This window comes from Rhineura floridana, chromosome 2 (genome assembly GCF_030035675.1).
Source record: "Rhineura floridana isolate rRhiFlo1 chromosome 2, rRhiFlo1.hap2, whole genome shotgun sequence".
Lineage (NCBI taxonomy): Eukaryota > Metazoa > Chordata > Lepidosauria > Squamata > Rhineuridae > Rhineura > Rhineura floridana.
In genome coordinates this window covers 171,388,418-171,401,217 of record NC_084481.1, presented here as the reverse complement: position 1 = coordinate 171,401,217, position 12,800 = coordinate 171,388,418, and the positions used below count along the sequence as shown (strand labels likewise).

General features: G+C 42.2%; 1 protein-coding gene across 5 annotated transcripts in view; it reads right to left on the bottom strand.

Annotated features, from left to right (window-relative positions):
- The window catches only part of BMF (Bcl2 modifying factor), an 84,686-nt gene that overhangs the window by 28,814 nt on the left and 43,072 nt on the right, over positions 1 to 12,800 (bottom strand). For all 5 annotated transcript variants that reach the window (XM_061611464.1, XM_061611460.1, XM_061611463.1 and 2 more), the window contains exon 2: positions 4,079 to 4,399. In XM_061611464.1, coding sequence (XP_061467448.1) covers positions 4,079 to 4,399 — 321 coding nt within the window. The remainder of the gene's footprint in view (positions 1 to 4,078; positions 4,400 to 12,800) is intronic.

Sequence of the window (12,800 nt, the reverse complement as noted above, 5' to 3'; positions counted from 1 at the left end):
TGAGAAGTGTCATTTGGGTGGCAGCTTGAAAGAGGCCTTGCTACAACAATAGCTTTTTGGAGCACACATAAAAATATTAAATAGTCCCCCAAAAGGACACACACACATCCTAACTACTACATTATTCTTCTTAAAGAAAACAGAAATAGTGGTGAGCAAAAGCAGAGTCACGGAACTTGGAATTGCCCCAGTTATGCTATTGGAATTAATTGTGCAACTTGATATTTATTTGTTGACTTAATTGCAAATAGGACTAACGCGTTGTTGTTATTATTAGTTAATTAACCATATGAATTTAAGGGAACAATTCTAAGCTCCTGGGGAGGGTCATTGGATGCTGTGAACCTCTCCATTCCTCTGACCCCTTCCCTTAATCCTAAAGTACTGTCAGCCCTGGAGCAACACAGTTAATTCCCTGCCAAGGGCTTGATGGCAGAATTGTCTGTAAACTCATTCAATCTGCATATGGTTAGAAAAATAGCACTCAAGAAAAAAAAGCAAATGCCTTTTCCAAGTTGCTGCCCATCTCTTTCTGCCCCTCCCATGCATGTACTGTTATTTTAAAAAGAATTAGCACCTTTTAAAAAGATCCTCTGCCTAGTTCAATAGGTGCACTCTTTAAACAAAATATTTTCAATCAGGTAGGCTGCAATCCTATACCTACTTATTTGGGAGTAAGTCCCGCTGCACCCAATGGGACTTACTTCTGAGTAGACATGCATAGGATTGTGCTCCTAATCTAGCCAGTTAATCAATTAAATGTTGCAGCCTTAACTGCAAAGTGTGAGGGGGGAGACTGCAAAATAACCCGGAGTGGGGTAGAAATGTGTTTGATGACACCCTGAGACTATTAAGAAGGCTTTTTTACTACAAAATGGCACGAGCTGTCATAGGTGACAAACTCTGTCAGATGCTAAGTTCTTAAAGAGACGGCAATAATGAATGTTTATAATATGCAAAGAAACCATAATCTCTGTCAGGGCCCAGACTAATTCCTTCCTCTTTCAACAAGTCTTTTAAGTAGTTAAAGGTGTTTTGTGTTAATATGTTTTTAAAGATGTTTTGTTTTAATATCTTTTAATGTCTGGTTTTTATGATGTTTTAGAGTGTTTTAGTGTTTTTGTTTGCTGCCCTGTGCTCCTACTGGGAGGAAGGGAGGGATATAAATTTAAATAATAAAAATAATTCAATTAAATTTCTGAATAAATAAGTTAGAAATTGTCAAGCAAGAAATGGAACGTATCAACATTACAATACTTGGGGTGAGTGAATTAAAATGGACAGGAATGGGACATTTTTAATCAGGCAACTACAAAATATTTTATGCAGGAAATGAGAAATTAAGAAGAGGGGTTGCTTTAATAGTGAGAAGTGATGTAGCAAAAGCAATTAGGAGCTATAACGCAAGGTCTGAGCGAGTGATATCAATAAGATTAAATGGGAAACATATTAACATAGCCATCATCCAAGTCTATGCTCCAACAGCAAATGCAGGAGAAGAGGAATTGGAGAGATTTTACGCAGAAATACAGGAAGAAATTGATCACACACCAAAATAAGATGTGATAATAATCATGGGGGACTGGAATGCAAAAGTAGGGAACAGAGAAGAACTAGGAATTGTAGGGAAATGGGGCTTAGGAGACAGAAATGAAGCAGGAGAAAGACTTATTGAATTCTGTGAAGCCAATGATTTGTTTCTTGCAAACACATTTTTTGAGCAACCGAAAAGACGATTGTACATGTGGACATCACCAAATGGTCAATATAGGAATAAAATTGATTATATAACTGGTAGCAGAAGATGGAGAAGTTCCATACTTTCTGCAAAAACAAGACCAGGAGCAGGCTGCGGTACAGATCATGAACTGGTAATATCGAAAATCAGAGTAAAGCTAAAGAAGAAGAACAAAGTAATCATAATGCCAAAATACAATTTAAATAACATTCCAGAAGAATATAAAGATCAAATAAGGAACAGGTTTGAGGCTTTAAACTTAGTTGACAGAGAACCAGAAGAACTATGGAGTGAAATCAGAGACATTATCAGGGAAGAATGAAAAAAGACATTACCTTTAGTTAAAAAGAGAGAAAGACCTCAATGGATGACTGAAGCAACTCTTTAAATGGTTAAAGAGAGAAGGAAAGCAAAAGCAAGAGGAGATAGAAACACAGTCAGAACCCTAAATGCAACAATACAGCGACTAGTACATAGGAACAAAGAGAACTATTACAATAGTTACTGTATAGAAATAGAAGAGGACAACAAAAAGGGAAGAACAAGAGCCCTATTCCAAAAGATTAGAGAAATGAAAGGCAAATTTAAACCAAGAGTAGGAATGTTGAATAATCAACAGGGGAACACAATGACTGACCGAGATGAAATACAGTAGGGCCCCACTCATACAGCAGGTTCTGTTCCAGGCCCCCGCCGAAAAGCGAAAACCACCAGAAAGCAATACACTGAAGAACTCTATAAAAGAGATGACAGGATGATAGATTCATTCATGGAGGAACTGTATGATGAAATAAAATACTTGGAAGAAACAAAGCACCAGGAATAGACAGCATACTAATAGAGCTGCTACAAGCCACTGAGACTGAATCAGTCCAAATTTTGACAAAAAGCTGTCATGAAATATGGAAAACTAAACAATGGCCCACAGACTGGAAGCGTTCCATATACATCCCAATTCCAAATAAAGGGGACCCCAGGGAACGCCGTAATTATCTAACTATTGCCTTAATATCCCATGCAAGTAAAGTAATGCTCAAGATTCTACAACAAAGGCTCTTACCATATATGGAGCAAGAAATGCCAGATGTTCAAGCTGGATTTAGAAAGGGAAGAAGCATCAGAGATCATATCGCAAACATATGTTGGATAATGGAACGGACCAAGGAATTTCAGAAGAAAATCACCCTGTGCTTTATAGATTACAGCAAAGCCTTTGACTGTGTAGATCATGAAAAACTATGGAATGCTTTAAAAGAAATGGGGGTGCCACAGCATCTGATTGTCCTGATGTGAAACCTATACTCTGGACAAGAGGCTACTGTAAGGACAGAATATGGAGAAACCGATTGGTTCGCAATCAGAAAGGGTGTGAGACAGGGATGCATTTTATCACCCTATTTATTTAATCTATACGTAAAACATATCATACGGAAAGCAGGATTGGACCAAGATGAAGGACGTGTGAAAATTGGAGGGAGAAATATCAATAATTTAAGATATGCAGACGATACCATACTACTAGTAGAAACCAGTAATGATTTAAAACGAATGCTGATAAAAGTTAAAGAAGAAAGCACAAAAGCAGGACTACAGCTGAACATCAAAAAGACTAATGTAATGTCAACAGAAGATTTATGCAACTTTACAGTTGACAATGAGGACATTGAACTTGTCAAGGATTATCAATACCTTGGCACAGTCATTAACCAAAATGGGGACAATAGTCAAGAAATCAGAAGAAGGCTAGGACTGGGGAGGGCAGCTGTGACAGAACTAGAAAAGGTCCTCAAATGCAAAGATGTATCACTGAACACTAAAACCAGGATCATTCAGACCATGGTATTCCCAATCTCTGTGTATGGATGTAAAAGTTGGACAGTGAAAAAAGCGGATAAGAGAAAAATCAACTCATTTGAAATGTGGTGTTGGAGGAGAGCTTTGCGCATACCATGGACTGCGAAAAAGACAAATAATTGTGTGTTAGAACAAATTAAACCAGAACTATCATTAAATGTGCTATTTCAGCATTAGTCCAAGTTCCACGAGGTGTAGATATGTGCTTGTTTAAAATGGTAAAAATATGAGGTTTTTGGAATGCTGAAGATGTAACAAATTGTGTTTTAGTAAATCCAGTTTCATGCATCATCGTGTAATATTGACGATACGGATTTCAATATCCTCCAAGTTCAGTCCTTTGTACTATACAACCTGATGGCAAAGGTATTAATAGAAAGAACTATATTTCCTCATAAGAATAAGAAGAAACTCAAGAATGCTGCAGATACTAACAAGTGACACTTTCTTGAGTGCAAAAGCAAAGAAACATCCTAGCATTCTTACCATAGAAGAGTCTCTGGGGCTCTTCAGTGACTCCACAAGGCAACATGACATCGTGGCTGGAAGAGGGTGGGTTGAGGGTTTGCGTTGCCTTGTCTTGCTGCTTGGCATGCCTGGAGCCTGGGCCACAACAGTGTGTAAGTGGGAACAGCTGGAATCTCCCCAGAAGGCAGTTGTAAGATTTGCTCTGGGTGAAAATGCCAGGAAAGGTCATCTCATTGGGCTGACTGGCAAGTCCACAATCTTCAGAATGGAACACATCATCATCTAGCCCATCTAGATTGGAGAAATCGTCCTCCAGGTAGTCAGAGGAATCCATTTCACCTGCAATTAAAAATGAAAGAAAGAAAATAGATAAGATACCACTGAATTATAGCACCAAGAGTATTCTAGAGAGAATTCATGCTTTTTCACAAAGAAGCCTATGAATTAAATTTGGAAAACCAAATAAATGATGGAGGCCAATTGGACAAGCTCTCCTCATCTAACAAGGAGAAAGTAGAAAAACAAAATGCCATTTAAAGGTTCGTACTTTTAAAGAACTAGATAGCCATAAGGAAAAAGACTAAGAAAAATATTTTAAAATCCAAGCACCATGCTAGCTTGCCACAGCCACATATACAAGCATATGGACCTTCCATACCCAGCAATTAGAATTTAAAGTTCTTGATAAACTTTGAAGATTCTGCAATCACAAAAATGTTTGAAGGTGTTAGGTCTGATGGATGTATCTGAAGAACAGAACTGGAACAGAAGGTGTTAGGTCCTAGTCACAACTAGCAGGATCTGCAAAGTACCAGGAAATGCTGCTGAAACTTTTGACGATCAAGCAGGATTGGATCAGGACCTTTTGGTATCTAAGACAAGAAATCCAAATGGCATCTTTTGCTGAGATTATACACATATATCAACATCCAAATATGTCACCTGAGGCACTCTCTCCCTCACCTTGTTCGATCTGTTTAATGTAATGGTCTGAAGAGAACTTTGAAGCACATTTGGTTAATGCACTTAGAAGACTCCTTGCAGTTGGGAGCCCTGTTTTATCAGGGATCCCAATCAGAAGAAGGATTCTGTTCAGCTGAACATGCTTAGAAGCCCCCTTCAGACCTTTCCACTCAACACGGGAAGCATGGGGATGGAGCATGCATGCCCAATACACAGAGGACACTGAGGGTAGAGCCAGTGTTCCCACCTCAACTCCTTAGTCACATGATCAGTCTAAATGTCCCTATTTTCGTAGGCTTCAAGCAGTTTCTGTTGGTTGAAGTGCAACTTGTGAATCTGCTTCCCTTTATGCAATGCCCCACTTCATGCCCAACACAGTTGCCAGGCTCCTCACCCAGTGCCTCAACTGTTCTGACTCTTTCTTTCCATTATCCACCATATTCTGGCTCTACATAACTCAGCTTCACAGGATGACAACATAACACTGGCAGAACTTCCACAAGCTGCCCTAACAAATTCATATGATGTTTGTATGCTTGCCACAGAAATCTGTATTTCCTGGATGCAAATTCTAAAGGTTTTTCTTGTGGGAAGGGGTTGAAAAGTTGGGACTTACTAATGAACAATTAATGGAAGAACCTGGATTATAACCTACTAGGGGTGGAGGAAGGAGCCTTCTCACTGAATTGCTAGATGACATTTCATATACTTCCCAACTAAAGCATTGTATACACAGCTTTTGTACATCCTCTCTCTGTTACGTTCTCCCACAAATGCATGAAAGTCTACTTGAAAAATGCTCTGACTCCCTGAAAGTGAATTCCCACTGAATTCAATGCTAAATCACTTCCAAATAAATGCTCTTAAAATCACATTCAGAATATAGAAAATGAATTATAATTTCTATGAACCAAGTATGTGTTTTTATTTCCCATTTCTTTCTTGAAAGTCATTAGATCCTGATCCACTATCAGGGCCAGACCAAGACGTTCTGCTGCCTGAAGAGCAGAGGTAGGGTACCTCCAGCCCACAGGCCTAATTAGATCTGCCAGTCTTCTGAATTTGGTTCGCAAAGTCATTTTTGGGAAACCATGATGTCATATGACATCAGGCTTAGAGATCTGTTATCTCCAATGTAGGCAGTAAGCGCTAAGATCAGAGAGAAGGGATCTTTTATATTCAGTCTTTGGGCAAAGTACCACAGTCCTAAAATTGGAGATAAACCTCTGCCTGCTCATGGCTTGACATTTGAACCACCTGAAGTCATACGATGTCAGGTGATTAAGAGTTGTGTGGCACTGCTCATCTTTCAAAAATGGTTGGTCAGTTCTTCAGGCAGAAAGAGATTGCCCCACGCCACTGGAGAGGCATAGCAAATTTCCCTTCTTGCTTCTTCTTGGGAGCAAAAATATAATAAGAATAATTTTTAAAATGATGCTTTTTCATGTCCCCTCAAGGTATGAGCAAAATCACTGCAATGTAATTCCCACTCAACACAGGTGTTCACAGATGTCATACTTAATAATACTGAAACCTAGAATCAACTTGCTCCCATATCACCTATCCCTCTCCCAGTGTAGATTGGTTGTCAGTGTAACCAGACAGTTTCCATTCCAAACCAAGATCAAAATGGGCGTAAATAACTTTTATAATCTAAAAGAACTTGGAGCAGATAGGCCACTGGCAACTCAAAACATCTTAGTCAAGAAGGAAAGGCAGGAGATGAACCTATAATTGCCAATATAAAGGGATCAATAAAACACCTACTGAGTACAACTGTTTCTTAATGGAGATAGGATTACTTTCTTCTGGCCTGGCTCCACTCACCCAGACTGGCCACTGGCTCCTCTTATGCAGGAAGGAATATAAAGGACTTTCTTTTCTAAATAATCCTTAGTAGAACAACAAGGTCTGTCTCAGCTCTAGTGTGTCTTCTGACTTGTTCTCTAAGCCTAGGCAGGTCCATTCATCCAGGTAAAAAACTCTTTGTTTGGGAGGAAGCTTTTTCAGCTCATAAATCTGATTTTTATATTTGATGATGGAACTCTCAGATGGTTTTAATATTGTTTTTTACTGCTGCCTTATTTAATTTTTCCAAAATTGTTTGATTGTTGTTTTATATTTTCAACTGTATCTTCCTTAAGAGCATGGAAAGCTGTCTTATCAGGCTATTCATCTAGTCCAGTATTGTCTACTCTGACTAGAAATGGCTCTCCAGAGAAGTCTTTTAATGAAAAATGCTGGAAACTGAACCTGGGACCTTTCGCGTGCAAAGGATCTGCTTTACCACTGAGTGATGATTTTTCCCATTTGAATAGTATATATGTTGTGAGCTGCTTTTCTAAAAAAAAAAAAAAAGAGTGAGATGAGGAAGATTATACCACACATGAAGTGTGGTAGAATGTGCGGTAAAATGATCAGCTGACCAGGCTGAAAGTACACGTCTGTCTTAGCACTGTACTGTTAGTTTTGTTTCGCTAAGCACACTTGGGGGTTTGCACAATCTTATAATGACCTGCTAGCTGAGGGCTATGGGATTTGGCAAGAGTCTTGCTATAATGGTGGATGCAGAGACAGACATTCTGGCAGAGTTGTTCTACTGGTGAAACAGCTGCAACACGATGAGATGTAGGCAACGCAGAGAGCACGGCCATCAGTCCTGCCAATTGACCCTGCCTGCTGAGGCTGATGGGAGTGGGAATCCAACAAGCTCTGGCAATCCACAGGATCTCCATCCATGATAAAACCCTTCAATCCATAGCCATGCCCCTGTCAACTGCAGAATTTCACACCAGCCCCTGCCCTGATGCAGGCCCAGTCATTTTGATGAGAAGAAATTAAAAATAAATAGCTGCCCTACCTCAGTGACCGCTAAGAAAGAGCACAGGATATGGTGCAACTCAGCACCCAATCACAGCACACCAATGCCACAATATAAACCCCCACACAAGGTGACCACAAGTCAGCTGACAGGACACATAGCATGTCACACCCACATTATAGCTCACAAGTAGGAACTCTGGTGAGGAGAAACAGGGAGAAAGAGCAGTTTGCACAAAAGGAGACACTTTGCAAAAACATTTCCCTCCTGAGCCTATATGGGAACTTGCACACATTGCTAACACTTCTCCTTCCAGAACCCTAACAGGTACCCTCCCTCAGGACATAAGACACTAACACCAATTTGCACTCCACTGCAGTAACTGAGGGTGTGTGGCAGGACACATCAGCCCAGACAGGTAAGCAAGAGATGGATAAAACAAGGATCCTGCTTGTGTACCGCCCACCCCACTGCACAGCAGACTCCCTGGCCGAGGTGCTGGGCTATCAATGGCTACTAGACGTGATGGCTGTGCTGTGCCACCCTAGTCAGAGGCAGCATGCTTCTGAAAACCAGTTGCCGGAAGCCTCAGGAGGGGAGAGTGTTCTTGCACTCGGGTCCTGCTTGCAGGCTTCCCCCAGGCACCTGGTTGGCCACTGTGAGAACAGGATGCTGGACTAGATGGGCCACTGGCCTGATCCAGCAGGCTCTTCTTATGTTCTTATGTCTCGGCTGTACGGGCGTTGTCCCCAGAATTATTAGTGCTGGGTGACTTCAACGTACATGCCGAGACTGCTCTCACTGGAGCCCCTCGGGATTTCCTGGAAACCATGGCTTCCTGGGAACTGCACCTTAGTAATATTGGGCCCACCCATGTAGCCGGTCATGCTCTCCACCTTATGTTTGTCCTGGGAGGGGAGGGAAGTGCTCTGAAGTTGGGGGTGGTTTCTTCCACCCCTGTGTCATGGTCAGATCACTATCTGGTAAATATAGACTTCTCGATGCCACACTCCCTCCGCAGGGGAAAAGGACCTATTAGAATGGTCCGCCCCAGGCGCCTGATGGATCCAGAAGGATTCCTGACTGCGCTTGGGGAATTGGAACCTGCTGAAGGCCGCCCGGTCGATGCCCTGGTGATAGAGTGGAATGAGGGAATCACCAGAGCATTGGACCGGGTGGCTCCGAAACGTCCTCTCCCCCTGAACAGAACTCAGTTAGCACCATGGTATACACCACGGTTGCGTAATCTGAGACAGGAGGTGAGACGACTAGAACGCCGGTGGCGGAAATCACGTTCCGAAGATGTCTGGACACAGGTTAGAGCAGCAATAGCTGCCTATCAAGTGGCAGTGAAGGCAGAAAAGAAGAAGTTATTTGCTGCCTCCATTGCGTCCGCAGAGTGCTGTCCCAGGAGGTTGTTCCAAGTGGTCCGAAGCCTGGTCGGTCCAGTTGCTCAGGAACCCTTGGAACAGTCAAAAGCCTCCTGTGACAAATTAGCAAAGCACTTTGCTGACAAAATCGAACACTTGCGGAACTTGATCCCGTACGCCGTGGATACAGTAACTGAACCAGAGTTGGCCAGTTGCAAGCCGGTCAAATGGGATCGGTTTCGGCCTCTCCCTTCTGAGGATGTGGACAAGGTGCTCTCAACTGTGAAGCCTACCACATGTCTAAATGATCCTTGCCCGTCGTGGCTCCTTGTGAGCTGCAAAGAGAAATTGGGCGAGGGGATTAAGGCGGTGGTTAATGCATCCCTGGAGGAGGGTGTAATGCCATTAGCCCTCAAGGAGGCAATTGTAAAGCCCATCTTAAAGAAGCCCTCCTTGGATCCCCAAGTTTTGAACAACTTTCACCCAATTTCAAATTTACCATTCTTGGGCAAAGTCATTGAGCGAGTGGTGGCTAATCAGCTGTCGGCACACTTGGATGAAACGGATTATTTAGATCCATACCAATCGGGTTTCAGGACTGGACATGGAACTGAAACAGCCTTGGTCGCTCTGGTGGATGATATGAGGAGGGCATTAGATAGGGGAGAATTCACCTTTCTTGTCCTCCTCGATCTCTCAGCGGCTTTTGATACTGTTGACCACAGTATCCTTCTACATCGCCTGGAGGGATTGGGAATAGGAGGCACTGTACTGCAGTGGTTCCGCTCCTTTCTCTCCGATAGGCATCAACAAGTAGCATTGGGGGAAGAGGTTTCAGACCCTTGGCCTCTCAATTGTGGTGTGCCACAGGGCTCTATCCTCTCTCCCATGCTATTTAATATCTATATGAAGCCGCTGGGGACAATCATTAGGAGATTTGGGCTGCAGTGTCACCAATATGCGGATGACACTCAGCTCTATCTCTCGTTTAAATCCTCACCAGAGTTGGCTGTGGAGACCATGTCCAAGTGCCTGGAATCCGTGAGTGGATGGATGGGAAGGAACAGGTTGAAACTGAATCCTGATAAGACCGAGGTGCTACTCGTGGGGGACAAGGGAAGGTTGGGAGATAGTGACTTGATGTTCGATGGGGTGAAACTGCCCCTAAAGGACCAGGTCCGCAGCCTTGGGGTTGTTCTGGATTCCAAGCTGTCCATGGAGGCTCAGATCTCGGCAGTGAGCCGGGCAGCTTGGTATCAATTACACCTCATACGTAGACTGCAACCCTACCTTCCTGTTCATCAGCTCCCATTGGTGGTACATGCCCTGGTCACCTCTCGTTTGGATTACTGTAATGCGCTCTACATGGGGCTACCCTTGAAAACGGTCCGGAAACTACAACTTATACAAAATGCGGCGGCTCGACTACTTACAAATTGTCGTCGCCGGGAGCACATCACTCCAGTGTTGTTCGATCTGCACTGGCTTCCAGTTGTTTTCCGGGCCCAATTCAAGGTGTTGGTATTAACCTTTAAATCCCTACATGGTCTCGGCCCAGCTTATCTGATGGAGCGCCTCCAACGCCACCAATTATGCCGCCCGACAAGATCAGCCACACAGGGCCTTCTCTCAGTCCCGCCAACTAAAACAGCTAGGTTGGTGGGGACTAGAGAGAGGGCATTCTCAGTGGCGGCCCCCACTCTCTGGAACTCCCTCCCGTATGATCTCCGGCATGCCCCTTCCCTGAATGTATTCCGCCAGGCCTTGAAGACCTGGCTTTTCAGACAGGCCTTCGGGACTTACGGGGAGGGTTAATCTCTATGACTAATTGCCTATTACTCTGAACTGTCATTGTTTTATAATTTTTATCGTTTGTATTGTATTATTATGATGTATTTTATTGTAACTGAGTTGTACGTCGCCTAGAGTGGCCACTGGCCAGATAGGCGACACATAAATTAAATTATTATTATTATTATGTAACGTACAAGTTTAAAGCACTATTGCACCACTTTAAACAGTCATGGTTTCCCCTAAAGAATCCTGGGAACTGCAGTTTGTTAAAGCTGAGAGTTATTCAGAGACCCCTATTTTCCTCTGAGCTACAATTCCCAGATTTCCCTAAGAAAGGGACTGAGTTTTAAACAACTTCGGGAATTGTAGCTCTCTGAGGAGAATAGGCAGTCTTCTAACCATTCCCAGTACCCTTAACAAACTACAGTTCCTAGGCCTGGCAACCAAGAGGTCTTCTGTCTCTTTAAAGGTTGTGCAGAGGGAAGGGAGAATTCCACCTTGTGGTTTTTCCCATTACAGAGTTGCAAGAACACTTGGCTGACTTTCTCTTCTCCTAAAGATACAGGATCAGCCTCAGGCCATGAACCCGGCAACCCTAATCGTGGCTAGGAGCATTTACAGCCTTATCCTAAGATGTCTTTAAGGCTTAAAAATGTTTTTAAAGATGTTTTGTTTTAATATATTTTAATGTCTGTTTTTATGATGTTTCAGAGTGTTTTAGTGCTTTTGTTTGCCACCCTGGGCTTCTACTGGGATGAAGGGTGGGATATAAATTTAATAAATAATAAATAAATAATAATAATCCTGCATGAAATACTCTTCCAGTGAAATTCCAAATCAAAATATCCCTCCCTTCCCAGTAAAAAGTGTACAGCTCAAAATAAGTTTTTGGTGATCCTTCCCTACTCTGAAAAAAAGCTGAGACAAAAAAAAAAAGGGTTCAATTCCTTTTAGTAGCTCCATAAAATGTTTGAATGTATAAAACCAGAGATGTCCGCTGGCATGTCCTTGGGTCAGAGATTACAAGAGAAGGCAATGAACTGTTTTTTAAAGCTCCTTACAACCAGCAATTAGTCTCTTCTTATTCCTTGTAAAGCTAGCATAATCTAAACACGCACACACATACAAATAAAAGCCTCCAAATCCTGAACAAGGAAGTGAAATTCAATCCTTGGGTCATTTGTTTTTGCTGTGGTTTGTGCAATATAACGTGCAGTTAGGCTACTTCACAGGAGCCTTGACACAAAAGGATGTTGCATACTTACTTGGGAGTAAGTTTCATGGAAATCAGAGGGACTTACTTCTGACTAAACATGTATAGGATTCAGCTGGAAATCTAGCCCAATTCTAGATACCTGCACTACAGAGAGAAATTTAACTTAGGTTTGAAGAAACATGATTCAACCTATATGGTGCATCTTTATTAAACTGACTGATCAGATATTCATTTCAGTTATAGCCCACAATTCAGACCCATACAAGGGGCATTGATTTTATTTATTATTCATTTATTTATTATTTGATTTATATCCCGCCCTTCCTCCCAGTAGGAGTCCAGGGTGGCAAGATGTATGGTTTATCCAGGCATAAGAGGAACTTTAAATCAAGGCTAGTAAATGGCAGCATAAACAACATTCTTCCTGAATTTACTTCAAGAGAATTAAGGTAAGTCAAGAGCCCAAATATAGAACATCAGCACAGGAGACTATTTAACAATCCATGTCCTAAGGTCTCTAGGGAGAGCAAAATGGAGAGACACACCCCAGTATAATGCTTGAAGATTGCAATCTAA